Source organism: Petaurus breviceps, unplaced genomic scaffold, assembly GCF_028583685.1.
Source record: "Petaurus breviceps papuanus isolate PSGF00001 unplaced genomic scaffold, PetGlider_PUasm1.0 90603, whole genome shotgun sequence".
In the NCBI taxonomy this organism is placed as follows: domain Eukaryota; kingdom Metazoa; phylum Chordata; class Mammalia; order Diprotodontia; family Petauridae; genus Petaurus; species Petaurus breviceps.
The window spans coordinates 360,221-380,364 of record NW_027187284.1 but is presented as its reverse complement, the minus strand read 5'-3'; the positions used below and the strand labels follow the sequence as shown (position 1 = coordinate 380,364).

General features: G+C 36.8%; 1 protein-coding gene across 11 annotated transcripts in view; it reads left to right on the top strand.

The window, feature by feature from the left end:
- Positions 1–20,144, top strand: part of DMD (dystrophin) — a 2,504,498-nt gene that overhangs the window by 2,260,733 nt on the left and 223,621 nt on the right. For all 11 annotated transcript variants that reach the window (XM_069063824.1, XM_069063827.1, XM_069063826.1 and 8 more), the window contains one exon: positions 5,398–5,458. In XM_069063824.1, the coding sequence (XP_068919925.1) occupies positions 5,398–5,458 (61 nt within the window). The remainder of the gene's footprint in view (positions 1–5,397; positions 5,459–20,144) is intronic.

Sequence of the window (20,144 nt, the reverse complement as noted above, 5' to 3'; positions counted from 1 at the left end):
TAAGGACCTTTCCCTCCTCCCCGTTCTCAGGTGGTCATGTTCTCTCCCTCTTGGGCCTTATATAGGGGTTTACTGGCCCTTAAATATGGGTAACTTCGTATTATAGGTCTTTGTGCATAAGCCATATTGCCCTACTAGACAGTTCACTTCATGAGGGCGAGAGCCACATTTTCCCTAAACTTTACCTCCCTCTGGGCATTGTAAATCAGTGGCTCTCTAGGACATGCTGCAGGACAGTGAGTTTCTGCCAGGTGTGCCTTGAATTATATGGGACTTACACTTGAAATTACACGTATGAGACTCCTGAGAATTATCTGGGTCTCGAAACTTTATCACATGGGAAATTTTCCTAACCCTCCTGTACTCCATTCTTCATGGCAAAGAATAATGCTGTGTTATAAACAAAAAAGTTCAAAAACCTCTTCTACAATTGCTTAGCATGTGTTTATTGAAGGCAATAGAATGGAATGGAAATGAAATGTATTTCTCCTCAGTTCAATTCCCGGTACTCCAAGTGAGCTCCATATTTATTCCTTTAACTTATCCCTGCCCTACCTTTTGATTCACCCTGTCAGGTAATCAACCCCCCAGATCCAGCAGGATTAATGAACGTGTTTGGGGATGAATTCCTGAGAGTGCTGTTCTGGCCCAGCTTAAATAACATTAGCATTCTTTTTAATTTTCTCGTTTGGCCCCCATGTAGATTAAAATATGGCTTAACTCCAGGGTGCAGAGCTTTGGCACATTCTGTTCATTATGCATTAAAAATAGTTTAAATAAGAATTTCCCTAAAATAGTATAGACCATGTTTGGAATTTTAGAAACCTGTTTGGGCATATTATTGAATACTGGGACCTCTAGGGAGGAAAAGCTTTGAAAGCAGAGAAGTGACCATTCAAGTTCTTAATAACATAGGGTAGTAGTCATGAAAGGGAAAATTTTAAATTTGATTTGGAATAAATAAATTTGTGTGTCATTTGCTATTTAAATTCAGTAGACAATACCCCATGGTAGCTGGTGTAGTATGATAATGGATGATTTTTACTCTAGAGAGTGAATCCCAAAGATGCACTTGAATTGCACTTAGAAGTGAGGGAAACATCTGTATGAGAAAATGCCAGAGGACAGCATGGTGTCATATAAAAACTGATTTCCTATAAATTTGCTTTTGATAGACTACTAAAAATGGACACACCAGGCATTAAAGATATGAGAGTTGATTACGTAAACTTGCTTTGTAAAGGATAGCAAGCTTTCACTGTTACCCTGAGATAAGAAACAGCTGTTCTTGACATTGGGACTGCTGCCAGAAATGAGATGATGATTCTCAGGACACACTTGTAAGAGGTTCCACATATTTGACCAACTTAAATGTATTTGAGACCAGAATCATCCAGGAGACCAATATATTTACCATCAAGAACCCCACAACAATCTCTGGAGAAGGAATGCGACATCTGCTCACACAGAACCATCATCCAATTATGTTCTATTTCTAAAGCACTTCCTTTCAGTGAAAGGAAACTACTTGTCTGCGAGGCAGTGGTATTTTTTAATGTATTAAGGACATGTTTTATTAAAAAAAAATTCTGGATTTTAAATTATGACCACAATACAGTTGCTTAGATTAACTTGAAAACTGTGAAGCAAGGGAAAAGGCATCTCTCAGAAAAAAAAATGCTTTTTTTTTTTTTCGGTTTGTCTGTTATACATTAAAACATATGGCTCTTTTAGATATGAAAATCAATAATTATACAGACAAACGTTTCTGTATTTTTTAATTGAATTTGAGAATTAAACTTTTAGAAAGGAATTTTTAAAAGCATAAACATAGCTTAAACTTAGTATTTGGAAAACATAACCTAGGCCTTTCATCAGCTTTTTTTTTTATGTAACTCTTTAATATCTGCAAAGTAATATGTGTAGATAACAAATTCCTTAGAGCCCATCCAGTGTAACCCCTTCAGTTTACAAAGGAGTGAAGTGAGTGTAGAGAGTTAGGTAACTTGCCCAAGATCAATACCTATAGTACCTATTGTCAGGATTAAACAAACATATTAATATTCTAAATATATGTATATATCTTCTAAGGAATAATAGCTGGCGCATACATATATATATATATCTCATCATGGTTTGTAAAGCACTGTGTATATATTGTATATATGTATATATAATACTTTTAAGTTTTTTACATTGTTACATGTGTATACATGTTCATGAACATATATACATGTGTGCACATGCATATATGTATATCTCTTTACTCATCTATAAAATAAAAAAGGTTATATTGGACAGCCTGTCAGATCTCTTCCAGCTCTAAATCCATGATCCCATTATTATTATCCTCACTTTACAGATGAAGGAAACTGAGACTCAGACAGTTGTGGTGGCTTGTCCCTGGTCACAGGGGAGGTAGATTGAAAGCCAGGTCTTCTTTCTGCCACATTTCATGTTCTTTCCCTCTCTACCAAGGACAAATAAAAATACAAAGCTTGAGTTTCCCTTTCAGTTCACTTTGGTTCAACATCTCTCTCTGTTGCTGTCTCTATGTCTCTGTCTCTCCCTCTCTCTCATTCTCTCTCTGTCTCTCTCTAGATCTCTCTGTCTCAGTCTCTGTCTGTCTCTCTGTCTCTCTCTCTCTCTGTCTCTGTCTCTCTCATATCATTTGCTTGAACTAACTTTGTATAGGTCAAGCAGGCACACAGAGCTTCATTTACAGCCTACAAATATGATGCTTAAATAGATATCTCTGAGAAGAAGTAATAAAAGAAAGGTCTTAACCAATTACAACTATACCAGAGGAGTCTATGGTTAAGGAAAAATTACATTCATGGTAATAAACACTGTGATAGGGAAGTATAATTTTCTAAAGATCTTTAAGAAGAGAATGCATATTCTCTTCTTGATTTCAGCATTCACAGACCCGAAGGCAGGGTCTGGACCATGCTATTCCATTCAGCTCTGTGATGCTCTGAGTCCAATAGAGTAGATGCTGATAGACCAGTAACTAGTCATAGAATCAAAATAAATGTATTTTAAATCTCTCTTACACAAGTAAGTGGCACAGTAGATAAAAGTGCTGGGCCTGCTATTAGGAAGTTGTTATTGTTCAATCATTTTAGTCATGTCTGACTCTTCAGAATCCTATTTGGGGCTTTCTTAGCAAAGATACTGTACTGGTTTACCATTTCCTTCTTCAGGTCATTTTACAGATGAGGAAACTGAGGTCAACAGGGTTGCTCACATGACTTGCCCAGGGTCACATACCTCATAGGTGTCTGAGGCCAGGAAGAGGAGTCTTCCTGACTCCAGGATCGGCAATTCTGTTCACTGTGCCACCTAGCTTCCCCAATGTCAGGAAGACCTGAGTTTCAAATATGACCTCAAACATTTACAGGGTGTGTAACCCTGGACAAGTGACTTAATTACTGTTTGCCTCAGTTTCCTCACCTCTGAATGGGGATAACAGCACCTATCTCCCAGAATTGTTGTGAGGGTTGAATGAGATTATTCTTGTAAAAGTGATTAGCATAGTCCTTGACCCATGGTAAGTGCTATAGAAATACTATTTATTGTTGACGTTAGTAGTAGTACTATTAAGCAAAGTAGGAGAAGTCTTTCCTTTTTCGTCTGCCAAAGAATCAAGAGAATCATTTTTACCCAGTGATACCAACTCCACTAATTAACCTAGCCTATCCATCTGTGTTTCAAGAGTGGGATATAAAAAAATAGGGAAGAAACTAATGAGGACAATTTTTTTTCAAAACAATCTCATTTTTTTCTTCCGTTAACTAGTTTGAGTGCCTACCAAAATGGAAAACACAAATGTTGGCTAAATATAGATTGATTTCCCACATATTTTAATGACATATAGCCAGTATATAAAGCAGAACGTTTTGTTAAAGGTTATGTTATTGGATCACCACGTTGCTCTATGTAAAACAAAGATTTTGAAAATGTATTGCTCAGATTGTGTAGCAGTGAAAGCAGATAACTTATGTGAAGCTGTTTGTTCACATAACATATCAAGAATATATTTTCACCACTATTGTCTTACATCTTAAAATACTGTAGACTAATTTATGTTATGAGATTTATTTATATCATAGCTCTTCACAGTAGATCTCTTATAAGTAATGGTTAACAGCAGTTGTATTTCTAATTATTTGTAGGATAAAAATATGGGAAGATGTTTGTGTAGATAAAATAACTAGGTACAGCATTATTGCTGCTTCTATTTGTATTCCAAGAGACATTGCATGAAGGCTCCATCAATTTTTTGAAACTATATTCAGCATAATGCCATTCTTCAGAAAATGCTATCATTCCTCCAGACTAGATTATTTTCACATCAAGGAAAAAAAGACCCTACAGTATACAAACATGTGCCTTAGAGATATTCAAATCTTTCAAATTTCCATAAGCTCTAAGTATTAAAATAAGGTTTTAAGATTAGTGCCTACACTAGAACATAATAGAGGCCTTAGATAATGAATTCCCATTATGTATAATTAAATTTTACCTGTAGTAATTTTCATAGAAAATGTTTATTACAAAAAAGTTTCATTAATGCTAAAAGAGTCTAGGTTGGGAAAGCTGTTGCTATGCACTGCTATTCTCTTACTGTTTGGAAACCCTCTTTGATATTATGATGTTGGTCCCCTGAATTTGGAAAGCCAATAAAACATATACATGGTTAATAATGTGGAAAATAAAAATGAAATTGGACTCTACTTAAACCAAGAGAAAAATAAACATGTCAAGGTGCTGCAGTTTAGCTTCATTCAACAGAGAATAAAAATATACACTAAATTGTATTTTGTTGTTGAGATAGTGAGAATATCAATCAAATTGGAAAAAAAAAAACAACTGAAATGTACTTGTAGGAGTATCATAGGCATTCAGTGTAATAACATGAAGAAGACAGTTATCCTCTTGCTTGAGTTCTTATCTATCCTATAATTTTGGCTGTGGAAAGTGCCTTCCTTTCTTTTCTTTCCTTTTTCCCTTTATCTCTCCTTTCCTTCCTTCTTTTTTTCTCCCTTCTTTCATACCTTCTACCTTCCTTCCCTTGTTTTTTTCCTCTCTTCTTCCCTTCCTCAGTTTGTTTTCTTTCCTTCCTTCCTTCCTTCCTCTACCCCCATCCTCCCCTCCCCCCCCTTCCCATCTCTCTCTGTCGCTGTCTCTTCATTTACCTTCGTGACTGAATGAGTTCAATTTCACTTAGAATAGGACAGAAATTTTAGAACAGTAGGTTAATCCTTCCTGCCTTCATGGACAACTGAGCAAATAGACCAGTATCGGTGTAAAATTGTAATTCCAGAGATTAATGTTGTCTTTCCTGTTTTCTTTGAACTTGACCTCTGTGTCTTTTTTCTTTTTCTTCTTCAGCTTCTGTCCAGGGTCCGTGGGAGAGAGCAATCTCACCAAACAAAGTGCCATACTACATCAAGTAAGTCTAAAGACTAAAGTAAAAGAGAAATATTTATTGTGGCTAATCTCTGTATTCAAATATACATTTGTTCCCATGAGCCAGACGTTGCTTGGTCTGTAACGTTCTTATTTCTAGTCTTCCTGAGGAAGCAACAAGGTAGTAAACTACATGCTAAAATTACCACAGTAAATTTGCTGATGTATTATGGAGAAGCCTTTAAGTGTGTGTATGTGTGTGTGTGTGTAGTGGGAGGTGGGAGGGAAAGAAGAAGAGGGGGAAGGAAGCATGTATGTTGCTTTGTGATAAAGCCAAAGGAGTCTTTTATTCCAACAAAACAACTCTGCTTAGCTTCAGACTGCTTGGTTCGTACTGCAAATTAATATTTGAAAAGATAATGCTAATTCTTTAAGGTTTTTCACCTTAAAACTGAAAAAAGGAGGATTTCCAGACCTGTATTCAAATCCTGTCTGCTACTTATGGTCTCTGTGACCTAGGAGAATTCATTTGGCTTCTCTGGGCCTTATTTTCTTTATCTTTACAATGAAGGGATTGGACTAAATGACTTACAAGGGCCCTTCCAGCTGTAAATCTATGATTCTGTGATCCTACAGATCACAGGAATGCCTCTCTGCATTAAAAAAAAAAAAACAACTAATCACCAGCACCTGATATTGTATCTCAGTGGAAAAATCCAAATTCATGGACCCTACAAAGTCTGACATTAACTAGTTCAGCATTGTGCAAAAGTGCTATTGTTATCCAGAAACATTTGTACCAATCTAGAGAAGTGTTAAGAGACACCATTCAGAAGTAGGACATCTAGAATGCAAATTGGGGAGCATGAAATAGAAGAGTAAAGATTTTTATTTCAATCGTTCTACTGCTAGCTGCTTCACAACAATTTAGGAGTCCAAGGGCTCTATAAATGGATTTCAAGGTGTTTGTGAAATTTGGGGATGAGGATGGGGGGAAAAAATTGGTTCTTTATTTCAATATAATTGGCTTCCTTTGTAATCATGTATATTTTATTTTAATTTCGTTTATTTTTTATTTTTTTATTATTTAAAAACATTATTCTGCGAAGGGATACATAACCTTCACTGGACTGCCAAAGAGGTCCTCAACACAGAAAAGTACAGAAAGCCTGATTTATAGAAAGGTCCTTCCGTTAGTCAGATGTGATTCTATTTCTCCACCAACAATGAAAGTTAATAGACATCATGGAGAGGAGAGTCTTTAAAGGCACTTGAAATCTTCACACAAGACTGACTAAAAATGTTTTAGACTTTCCTATTTGCTCAAACTGATAGCTTTTATCCAAGCTGGTTTTGTGGTTTTATTTTTTTTTCTGTCCATCAATTTCTTCTTAACACAGTTCTGAATCCTTAAGAGTAAGCCCAGGTCTTTATTTTTGAAGTTTTATCTCATCCCCAAAATTGGGTTGTCTCAAGAAAAACTCCAGTACTCCTCTACTTCAAGTACACAGGTTTCCCTTGATCTACCCATTGTCTAATTAGGATTTACTACGTGAAATGTAGTAAATTGTGGTCAGAAGGTCTGCTTTTGAATGTCAGCTCTGATTAATATTACCTTGGGTAAGTCACTTAACTCCATGGACCTCAGTTTCTTTATCTCTACATCAAGCACAATAACTCTTATGCTCTCTACTTTGTCAGGTTGTTGTGAGGGAAATGCTTTGTAAATCTACAAATACTATAAAAATGTGAGTTATCTCTTCATTGTATATTTCTCTTCTAATTTCAGCAATTCTTTGGGGGGAAAACCTATTTGCAAAACAAATACTAAACCAGGAAACTGGTTTCCTTCCAGAATTTCCTTTTATTTTCCTTTTGGACCTTAATGTCCACATGCATGATAATTCCTATGGAATAGTTTAAAATTTCATGACCATTGGAATAACTAAAGACTTCTTCCATGCGCTTTCTAAGTCTTACAGAGATTTGGTCATTGAATGAATCTGAATTTAAAGGCAGGGAAATTGGGATTAGGAAAATTATATCTTTGATACAATCTAATCTCTTTTCTTGCTGAGTCAAAATAAGAAATTCATTCTTCTCTTTCTGGGTAATTTGTTCTAGATCCATCTAAAGACACTTACGTATCTGAAATCTCTATGACTGGGTTTTCACATTGCCATATATTTGAGGCCGATGAAAAACAGAGATTTCTGATGGCCCTCAATATCTTTTTAGTCTTTCCCTGGCTCAGGTCTGTGTATCATTTCTCTCTTGACATTCAAGTTGGAGGTAAGTAAAAAGAATGCAGAGGAAAATTACAACTTGTGAAAGGAGCAAATAATTCACATTTTAACAAGAAATTTGTCACTCTTACTTAATCAGTCTTCAGTTATAATAGAGAGAAACAATCTATGTGATTGACCTTCATTCAACAAATCCACTTCTTCAAACTGAAGACCTCCATTTCTCTCATATTTGCCTGACAGATCAGAGGATCATAGATTTAGAACTGAAAGAGATATTAAAAGCCATCAAATCCAACACCCTCGTTGCATAAATAAGGAAACTGAGGCCAGAGAGGTTGTGATTTCCCTGCTGTTGCCTGTGTGAGGTGGAAATTGAACCCAAGACTTCCTGACTCCAAGTTCAGTGCCCTGTCTGCTATATCACAATGCCTCCCTTTTTCCCCCCACCAAATCTTTAATTTTCTACATGGTTATCCCTTCTGTCTATTTCAAATTCTCTATCCACCTCTCTTTTTGTGAAGCCCAAAGTTGCCACTATATTCTAAGCAGCTCCATAGTGAAAAGGTTAAATATGGACTTTTTGAAAAAAAAATAATAATAAAATGGAGAAAGATTGTAAGCTTTTTCTTTCTTTTTTTATTTTATTTGGGAGAGGGAGAGGTCCTTGGAGTTAGGAATTGTCATTTTCACTTGTGCCTTATAAAATGTAAGAATTATAAATGGTAAGAGCTGGGTCAGATGGCATGAATAAAGTGTTGCATCTGAGCCCTACCTTTGATGTTTATTGTAACCTTGAGAAAAATCATACTTTGAACCTCAGTCTTCTCAGCTGTAAAATAAGGATAATAATATTTGTACTACTGTTATAGTCCAGGTCTTATTCAATCTGGTCAGGTGGTAGTTCAGGCTTAGTATTGAAACAAAATGTGTCACATATAGACCATTGTAAAACTTAACAAAAAAAAGAAATTTAATTAACAATAACATGGAATGGGTGGCTAGGTGGTGCAGTGAGTAGAGCACTGGCCCTGGAGTCAGGAGGACCTGAATTCTGATCCAGCCTCAGACACTTAACACATACACACAAAAACTAGCCCTGTGACCTTGGGCAAGTTACTTAACCCCAATTGCCCTCTCCCCCCCAAAAAAAACAATAACATGGAAAGGATAATAAGCAAGGGTACAACACAGATCCAGCTAGACACAGCCCTCATTTCATAGGGAAATATGTTTGGTTAGCATAGTGTATATGTGTAGGGGTAGATGTGTATGATGACTTGTACTACCAGTAAGACATACTTGAAATCTGAGGGGCATTACCTTCTAATTGGCTAGCTGTTGTATACCTTTAGACCAAGAACCCTCATTACTGTGTTGAAACTTAGCCCTCTGAACCAGTCACAAGTTAAGGACAGTTTCCCTGACTTTTAGGGAAAAATGCAAACCCCAAAATCCAGTTGAGCCTATGTAGGAGAGATTCTGGTTCCTTGCTCCCACCATACCTTCCAGCCTCTCAGGGCTACTTTGGGAAAATTTTTCATAAACTCTAAAGTGCTATGTAGAAGTCATTTGTTATTGTTCATAACCTTATGAACAATTATGTGTATATACAGCTGTATAGATGTGCGATCAACTTGTACATGGGTAACCACATAGGCAAACCATATGGCCCAAGGTAGCCCTCTGCCTGTTTTTGTACAGGCCTGGAGCTAAGAATGGTTTTTATATTTTTAAATATAATATATTACATTTATATATAATTATACTTATCTATATATAAATGTATATTTATATGTCAATATTTATGTAATATATAAATATAATATAAATAATCTTTATTTAAAGATATCAAAAGTGTTCTTTGTTCATCAGGCCCACTGGCAGTAGTTTGCTGACCCCTGGAATAATATATAATTCAGTTCAATGGAATCCTTGTAGTTATACATCTTATTAAGAATTAGAATCCTTTTTTCTATCAAAAAAAAAGACTATTTCTCTCCTCACTTTTCTTCTTGTCTTTTATTTATCCTAACTTCCATACAGGAGTTACTACAAAGGCCCAGTTGTAAAATCGATTTCTTCTTTGGTCATTTTCCTAATACTGTTATAATCTGCCTTCTTACTGTAGAGATTAGAGGATCATCTGGATCATAAATGCCTCCTCCTCTAACACTACACTACTTCCTGGATATATGTTTGATCAGTTTTGTGCTCATCCCTGAATTTTTAACTCATTACTAGCATCTTTCTCCCTAAACAGTAAATCAGGCATTGTTTTGTCTGCAACCTGAGCACCAGCTTCACATGTAATGCTAAAAACCTTGATTTTGATACTTTAAACCTCAATTTTGTCTTGTTTATTAGTCTATAACATAGATCATTGTTCCATTTTTCATATTTCTTCCCCCTTGGGGCTTTCTTATTCCTGCCAGCATCGCTTTCATGTTATTTCATTGCAGTTTTCATTGCCCCTGAAAATATAATCACCAACAATGTTCAACCTGTTCTAAGTACTTATTTTCCATTTGCTGCCATTTTGAAGTTTCTCAGCCTACTGACAATCTCATGAAAATTTCAATATAATGGCCTTTAACCAGATGCTGCATTCTGTTAGGATTTCTTTCACCTTTTTATTGTGGCATGCTCCCATATGGAGAAACCAAACTGAGCCAAAAGTTGTCTTTCTTGTTTTCTTAATGAGTTGGGAAATCATTTGTCTGTGGACTGGACTATCGTAAGAAGTAGAAATTCCAAGTGTCTGTGAAGGATGTCCCTGTATACGAAGAGAAGAACCACCACATTTGGTCACCTTAGCATTCTGTCTCAGACAATGGCCCCAAGAAACATGCTGGGAGAGAGCACAGACCTTTTACTCCATTGTATTAGGTTATGAATGTACTATGATGATACTAAACTCAGTAATCTGTCTAGGATTTATCATCCTGAATTCATCTACTCTCTTCTTAAATTAGTTTCCACCTCTCACTTAACCCTGTATTGTAGGACAATAAATTCCAAAGATTGTACTCTTTCCTAGGCAAGGAAGAGCTTTCTTTACCTAATATTTGCATTTTTTCAGTGGGTTGGTGTGAGTACATTTATCAGGAAACATTTGATGCATAAACTGATCACACATCTGTCCCATAGTGTTGTTAACGAGCCTCAAACAAGATGTATGTGAAGCATTTTGTGAACTTTAAAGCACTATACTTCAGTTATCATTATTGTATGTTTTGATCTTGAGGCTAAAATCAAGTGTTAATCAAAGACAAAAGTCTCTAAATCCAAAAGTATATTCTTCTACCTTCAGCCTTCTTTTAAAATGTTTCTCTAGTCTCCCTCCTCCCCCAACCCAAGTTCCTTTCAGGAGAGAGGTTCAAAGAGGTATTCAAACGAACTTCAGTGACAGTGGAGGGTAGTTTGAAATTTAGTTCTGTTTTACATTTTACCCAATATTGTGTAGTTAATCATCAGGAGTCATAAAATAACATGCATTTTTCATATTCCTTGGCCTTTCAAGTAATTTTAAGTAGACTGTTTCAAAAAATCATTTTTTTCATCATGTACTAGCAAACATATATATGTATGTATATACATGTATAAATAAATATGTAGGTGTATATAAACAAATATAAAGGTACCTCCTTTTATAAAACTATGTCATCCAAGTTCCAAGTATATTCCCAAGTTTTAAAATTTGGAGATTTCATGCACAAGTCCAAGTTTATTCTGTTCATACTTTTCATGATTTTATACTGTGGACTTCAGTCATATCTCCCAAAGTTCTAATCTATTTTAATTCTTCTCATATGAAAGCTATTCTTTACCCTTGTTTATTTTATTTACTCTTCCATGGACCTCCTCCAGGTCTCTCGTATCTTTCTCGTCATTTGGTTCCAAGAACAAGTTATCGAGTTTGATAACATAGTTACTAGTCTCCAGTGCCCTCATGCCATCAGTAAACATTACCTCTCATAGAAGTGAGAATTCACAAACAAATTCAGGACTTGGACCCTGTACAACATTTATCAGTTATATCTGAAGGTTGGTTGGGGGCCATTATATTATGAAGAATTTGAAGGATATGAAGGGGCCAATTGAAAGATTTTCCCTTTTATTTCCATGAGATGACTCAGAAGGACTTAGTAGGTAGGCAAAGATCACTGTGGTTGTGTCATATTTATGGAGCACCCAGTCAATGAATGAATGATAATGGTATTTTGGCTTTCCCAGTATCAATGAATTGCTTCATGCTTATTAAACTAAGACATCTTTTCTGTGCTTTATTTGACCATTCTTAGTCTATTTAGATGTTTATCCTTGTACTTCACAGCCAAAAAAAGAAAAAAGGCAATTGGAAAAGTATTTTTCTTCCTTTGTATCTCTTGTGCCCAATGAAATTTGTTTCACTTCAGAGTAGCACACTGCTCCATGCTGCTGTTCATACCATGCTGTCTGTAGGAGGAAGCAGCATTGGACTTGCAGTCAGAAGACATGAGTTCATGTCCTAATTATACCCATTACTAGTTAGATGTTCATAGTAGCCAGGATTACTGTGGGGATCGAATGAGATAAATATGTGTAAAACACTAGAACATCTAGGTGGGGCAGTGAATAGAGTGTCAGGCTAGGAGTCAGGAAGAACCATCTTCCCAGGTTTAAACCTAATGTCAGATACTTACTAGCTGTATAACCCTGGGCCAGTCACTTAACCCTGTTTCCTTACATTTCCTCATCTATAAAATGAGCTGGAGAAATGGGATCACAAAGAGTCAAACAACTGAAATGACTAAACAACAAAATCTTAAAACTGTATATAATAATCAGCTGTTATTATTATTTTGCAGGTATGGGTTAGAATGAGGAGTAATGTTGAGCTCCAAAATCAGGAAGATCTGGATTCGAATCCAGCAGGTTTTGATGCATAATGGTTTAGATTATAAATTTAATAGCAAGTTCCAAAACTCCATTGGTAGAATTTCCTTATTAGACATTCCCTGAACTGAAGAAATTAATTGGTTCTGTCCCCCAAAAAATTGTTTTTGGTTTGGACTAGATGGCCTCTTATAATGACAACAGCTAGTATATATACAGCACCTTAAGATTTACACAGTACTCTCCATGTATTATGTCATTTGATATTCACAATAACCCTCGGAGACAGGTGCTATTATTACCCCTTTTTCCTGAGGCTGAGTGACTTGTCCAGGGTCACACAACTAGTAAGTGTCTATGGAAGGATTCAGACTCAGATCTTCCTTTACTCTAAGTTCAACAACCCTATCCAGTAAACTACATAGATGTTTCAATCTCTTCCAGTTCTTAGATTGTGTGATTCTGATCTATAAAATGAAGAAAAAAAATTGTTACTACGTCCCTTATAACATCATTGTTATAACTTGTTATAACAGTAACTGCCTCCCTGGGTTCCTGAAGGAATCAAATGAAACAATATTTGTAAAGTGGTTTATACAGTGCCTGGCATATAGTGCTTAATAGATGCTATTTTCTTCCTAATGTATATAAATGCATTTTATAGTTACAAATACTATATAAATGTAAGCTATTATTTTTTAGTTGCCTGTGCATTTTAGGTATAGGTATCCAACCTTAAAGATCTTCAGATAATGTCATTAATGAATCAGTAAACATTTATTAAGCTCCTACTGAGTGCCAGGCACTGTTTGAAGTGAAAGGGATACAAATACAAATAAAAACACAGTCCTTGCCCTCAAGGAGTTTACAGTCTAATAAGAGAAGAAAATACACAAAAGGAAGTTCAAAAGGGGATAGGTGCGTGATCCAGAGTTCCAGAGACATCTAAAAGTAGCATAACTGGGGAGAAAAACTGAGTCCCCTCTTTAAATCGAGGTCCTGGAGCCCATGGCCCCAACCTCCAGGCATAGAGTGCAATCAGAAAAGCATAGGATACTGATGAGATGTGAGTTCCAAGTTTCAATCTTGCAACATAATGAGTTTTCCCAATTATGAGTTTCCTGGGAAAGGACAGCATGGTGGATCCAGCTGTGACGGTCCATCTTTATCTCTTCAGTGTTACCTCTCCGTTCTAGCCACATGCACTCATGTCCTTGCTCTGATCTGGAGGTGAGAGTGAGGTTGATAATGTTGTGTGGCTGTGCCTCACTTAAATCCAATTTACTTGCAAGTCAAGACATCACTCTCCTGATATCACTGGTCCACTTTGAGAACAAAGGATGAACAACAAGTAGAAGCAGGAGGCTGCAATGGCCCCAAATCTGTCTAGTGTGATGCATATAAGTTTTCTGGCTGATAACATTGATCAGAGATTAAGACATTGCTGACACTCACAGGATGCTTTCCACATTCTTTGCTTGTCTTCTAGTCACTCTGGTCCTTTCTGGCCTTCATATCAAGATCTGCTGAATCGTTATCTGCCAGGGCTTATGACCTCTCCTCTGTCCCAGCTTTCCATATTTTCCACTCCTTTGTTCCATCCTGCCATATTTTAGCCTTCTCATTCCTGTTTGCCTGCCTGGTTTTTAACCTACAACTTTCCCTGACTTCTGTTATTAATAGAGAATAATGATAGATATTTGAATAACATGTCATGATTTAGAAAGTGAATCTTATTTGTCCTTTCTCATGTAAGGGGATGGGGAGTGGGTCAAGGGATAGGGTTCCCTCTCTCCTGCTTCCCTTTCCCCTTCCCCAGCCTAGGTATAATAGAATCACAGTGGGCCCAGAACCATGAAGTATAAAGTAGGTATTAAGGAATTTTCCTACCACTCCACAACAATATAAGTATTTTTATTATGTAAACAAAGTGTGTTTACCCCTTGTGATCCCTTTATGACTTGGAACTTCTCTGATTGAATCTAGGAGACAGCTTGTGGTTTGCAGAGAAAATCAGTGGTCCCCTTTGGGCCCTTGTATAAAAATAACAAGCCAATTCTAGAGTTTAGGATTCCAGGATAGGGAGAAGCTTTGTGGAAGCAGCCTCCAATATTGGAGCTACTAAGAACAGTAGCAGATAATGCATTCAGCCTGGAGCAGAGGCACACATTCACCTGAGGCCTGACACTGATATTCAGAGGTAGCTACACAAGGTAGAAAGGAATGTGACCCTTACCCCCAACCTTTCATCAAGAAAAGTGCCTCCCCTGTTGGACTCAAGAAAGGAGCAAACCTGCCAAGCTTACAAAAAAGAAAGCATTCTGGTAGTGCAAGTTGTGAATTATCCTTTACCATGGGCATGTCTAATATATGGTGCCTCACTGCCATTATAAAACAAGTGTAAGTCATCTCTTTCAGTGAACACTATGTATCTGTGGGAGAATGAACTTCAATTTTGGAGGGGGGGAAGGATGTTTTACACCAACTGTTCTTATGTATTCTTAGTAATACCTTTGGTTATAGTTAATTAAGGCTGCTTTGCTGGCCAATTATTAATGGGAAGTATCAGTATTAAAAAGACAGCTTTAGAGGGTTACGCCTAGGATGGGATTGGCAATTGCTTCTCTGGGGACCCAAATTGTGAAAGTGAATGTGCCAGTGTGAATGCAGGTTGGTGGTATAAGCCAGAGGGAGTGTTTTCACCTGGCTCCAATTTGTGTCAGAATCCACAGCTACATCAGCCTTGAGCTAAGCCAGGAGAAGGCTGAGAAGGGGGTAGAAGGAAAGGGTATAGAAGAGATAGTGGTCTTTTTTTTTTATTCCTAAAGCAAATTATCTTTCTGAAAGCACCGTGTTCCTTCCCCAGCGTTGTTTTCCTGATCCCTCGTGGACTCCTCCGGCTTCTTATTTGCTGCTTGTTAATTTAAACGAGAGTTTCCTGCTGAGCCTCTTGATTTGGTACTTCAGAGCTTGTCAATTTTCTGGCTTTGAACTTTGAACTTGCTTTGATCTGTTGATTCTCTGTGCCTGATTTTGTACCCAAACCATGCAGTCTTTAATCCATGGAGCACATCCCCCACCTCCATTCCCACTGCCCTTGACTCTCACAGTTTGATGGATTAGCACAGCCAGCTAATGACCTGTTAATCTTCTCAATTCCCTGCACAATACACTAGCTTTTCAGGACCTTTTTCCACACTCCTGATTCATTGGTGGTGTTGTTGTTCACTTGTTTCAGTTGTGTGTCCAACTCTTCATGACCCCATTTGGGATTTTCTTGGCAGAGATACTGGAGTGATTTATTGTTTCCTTCTCCAGCTCATTTTTACAGATGAAGAAACTGAGGCAAACAGGGTTAAGTGGCTTGTCCAGGGTCACACAGCTAGTAAGAGTCTGAGGTCAGATCTGAATTGATAAAGAGGAGTCTTCCTGACTTCAGACCTGAGCTCTATCTACTGTGTCACTTTGCTGCCCCCAGATTCACTGTACCACGAATATATTCCCTTTTCTTTTCTCTGTCTTGCCTTCTAGCCATGCACTGTTAACAGAAGGCACATTGGCTTTAGAGTTAAGAATTTCTGGATTCAAAACCCACCTCTGATATTTAATACCTGTGTGACCTTGAGCAAATCATTTAACCTCCCCTGAGCCTCAGTTTCCTTAACTGGAAAATGGTCAGACTAGTTGACCTCTGAGGTCCAGCTCTGTGATCCCTTGGCTCAGCTCTTCCCTTTGTGCCCATATCTCTTTCACTGCCATGTGTGATGACTGTGTCAATGTCACTGTCTGCATAATGCTGAATATGGACATTAATTGACACTGGTTAGATGAAAACAGTAGTAGGCCTTATTGCTGTAAAGATGATAAAATAACAGCTTAGCTCTGAAAATTTTGATTTTCCTTCCTGCTGTCATTATTACCCTCCCTGTCAGTCTTTGAAATTATAATCTTGCTTTCTTGACATGAATTTCTGCCTACATTTCCAGTTGTGTATCACTGCACACAGCTGCAGCCAAGGTACCCGACTAAAGTGAATTTTATTTCTCTGTCAGTGATGATCCTTTTAGTTGCCTGTGTAATTGGATGGGTAGAGATTGGTATGTGACTTATCACTGTGCAATCTTATTGTAAGCCAGTAATTCTGTGGCATTTTTGTAAAGCTTTTCTGGTGAGTATGTGCTTCTAAGAACCCCTGAGGCAGCAGATTGTAGTGAAAAGATGGCCAGACTCAAAGCTAGGAGGCCTGAACTCTGGGTCTGACTCTCCCACTAACCATCTCTGTGCTGTGCGAGACTCACTTTCCTCATCTAGAAAATGGTTGTGTTGAAACAGATATCTCCAATTCCCTTCCAGTCCTAAAGTTCTGTGATTCTGAAATGGAGTGCTTTAAGGGAGAGGTTTGGGAGAATAGTTCTCTAGAGAAGCAGAAATTAACCTTCACATTGCTTTTGTTTGTGTTGCCTCACTGCTTCACCCCTCATAGAAAGTATATAAAAAAGGCCTCTATGAGAAAGGGGCAATAATACTAAGCATTGAACTCAGTTCTCTTGATTACCACTAGTAATGATGATTAGTGATCAGAATGGATTTGACAGGGAGCAAGGAGTCTGATTTATGCTTTCAGTCTTTAATGCAGTTGTTTGAAGATAATGGTGAAATTCTCTGAGCACTCACATTGATGAAATAGATACTGGAGAGCTTATCCTCCAACTTCTCCCAAAGTTTTCATAGACAAAGGCAAAGGTAAACTTGAAGCCAGTTTTCTCTCTTGCCCTTTTTTTTTCCATCTGACCAGATAACCAAAAACATCATATTAATAGTCGTTAACTGTTCCTGTGTGTTGAGCCAGTCTGAATGGATTCAGTAGCAATAATAATAGTATGTTTTTCTATTTATATAGTAGTTTACAAAGCAGTCTTTTGCATGTTATTTCACTTAAGCTTCATAACCATCCCGAGTAGACAAAGCAAGTAGCTTCATTCAACTTAATCTCAATTAGTTTAAGTGACTTGCCCAAAGTAACATAAAAATAATCATTTATATAGTGTTCACTATGTTCCAGTCACTGTGCTGAGCACTTTACAATTACTGTTTCATTTGATCAGAACCCCATTTTACAGATGAGAAAACTCAGGCAAACAGAGACCAGTCCAGAGTCACCCAGCTGGTAAGTGTCTGAGGTCATATTTGAACTCAGGTCTTCCCAACTCCAGACCCAGAGCTATAGAAACAAGAAAAGTAGGACTCAAATTCAGGTCTTTTGAGTAAGTGTGAGTCCATACTGTCTTTATGTAGCATACATTTGGGGCTAGGATTTGAAAAATTACTCAAAATAACAGTGATTGAGATACCATACTGGCAACTTTGGTAATCTGTCCTTCATTCACACGTATGTTGTGAGAATAGAAGAGATAGTGTACATGGAACATGTTCATGTCTCCCAGAAGAATGGAATTATATTATTTCTATTCTTTCTCTTCTTCCCTTTCCTCAGCCTCTTACTCTATACTGAGGTCTACTCAACTACAAGACACATTAATTTATGATTTTGAGAAAGCTTTGCCACAGTTAGCCAGGCATTAACTAAATCTTGAGCACTTCTTTGAGGTTCTAAAAATACATCCTTTATTTAAATGTCTTTTCATTCTTTAATTTTCCACATTATATCTAGTATTTAGGAATTCCAAAACATTCCTGCAATGGCCCTTTGCCTTTCTCTTTGCTTCTAATCCTTTCCCTAGGGAAGCTGTTTCCTGTTCTCTTCATCTAGGTCATCAGGAACCCAGACCACATTTTTAAAAATAGCTTAACAACAAATAAAAACCCTTTACTGACTCTTCCCACTGATAACTTGCCTAACGTTAGCCTTTGGAACACTGATCTGGTTCCTTAAACTGTGCTTGTCTCAGAGGAAAAAAATGTTAAGTTCTACTTAGTCTTCCCCCCCTTACTGTGCTCTCTACTCCCTATATCCTCTCAAAAAAATAATCCTTAACAACAAAAACAATCATTATTTTAAAGCCTTAAGTGCTTTTATCACAATTGGAATAGAAATGTGTTTCTTCTAAGAAAAAATAAATCAAGAATCCATCCTGTAATTCAGTCTAGTTACATTGCAGGTTTTTTAGAACTTTCAATATAAGATAGAAAAGACAAAAAAAAAAAACTCTGCATTCAGCAGTCTGGAAAGCTACTGGTATTAAGAAAAATGATTCCTGAGAATATACCTCATATAGAGTTTAGCACATTGTCAGGACTCAGTGAATGATCTCATTTGTAGTGATTCATTAATTCCAGCCTGGATAAAAAATGAAGGAATGTATACCCAGGAGCTGCTCTTTCTCCTGAAATATTCAATCCTGTTTTCTGGTTTTCATTTCTGAATTCACCCACAATATTCTTGTTCCCAATAAACACTGTGTGGCATATAGTAAAAATTACAATTTCAAATTTCTTTCTTATTGTTTTGGGATTTTGTAATTTTGTTCATTTATGTAAAAGGATTAATGTAATACAAGCAATATCATTATCTGAGATGACTTATTCAATGTTGTAATTAAATGTTTCTAAAATATCCTTCTTCCAGTGAATAGGGAAGAGTTTCCCTATATGGAGAAAGGGAAATCCCCTTCACAAGGTAGCTAAAGTAATCAAGATTAAATCCATGCATTTAATTATAGTATGAAATTAAAAGTTGACTTATCACCTGACCTAAACTCCTCAACCAATGTTAGAGAATACATTTCCAACTTAAGTCATTATTTTGCTTTATGTTTTTGGTTAACTCTGATGTTAGAATGAAAGATTAGCATTAATTTTCCATCATAGAAAGCAGTCTATAGGTTCTGGCTGGTAAGGTGAGTAGTTAACGATGATCTTCCATCAATTTCTCACATAGTGTCTAGTCCTGTACTTTCCCCCAACTCCAGACACAATATTCTATATTTTCATTTTCTTTAGTATCCTCACAGTAAAAACTCTGAAAATTTATAAAACTTATGGGAAGTTGTGCTACACAGATTAATTTTTCCAGTGTTGCAGTTTATTCTAAATGAACTAGTAGAGATAAAAAGCAGTTAAATCCAAAATTTCAGTTGTACACAGAAATACCCTATGCTCAGTATAAACATTCATTCACTCTTGCCATCAGCTCCTTCCTGTTGTATCATCACTTGGTTGCTGAATTATTCTTTATCTGCCCTTTGATATTTTAGTCTGCAGTAATGTTGTTTGGTTTGTAATGTAACCACTTCAAGGAAAGGGACTATATTTATTCAACTTTCTTTGTATTATGGGCTGCATGGCACCAAGTGTTTTGGGGCATTTATACTATTTGAAAACTATGGTGATAAAAGAAAATTCATTTACATGTTTATTGCCAATTCATTCATTAAAGGTGACAGCTCGATCAGAAATGAACTCCATTCTCATTTTCATTATGCCCCTCTTTGAATCCTCTGCTACAGTAAAAACTAGTTAGGATCTCACTCTGTCCAAAACCTTTGTGTATTCTCACCTCATGCCTTTGCTCATATGATCTCTCACTACTACTACCACCACTACTACTACTACTACTACTACTACTACTACTACTACTACTACTAC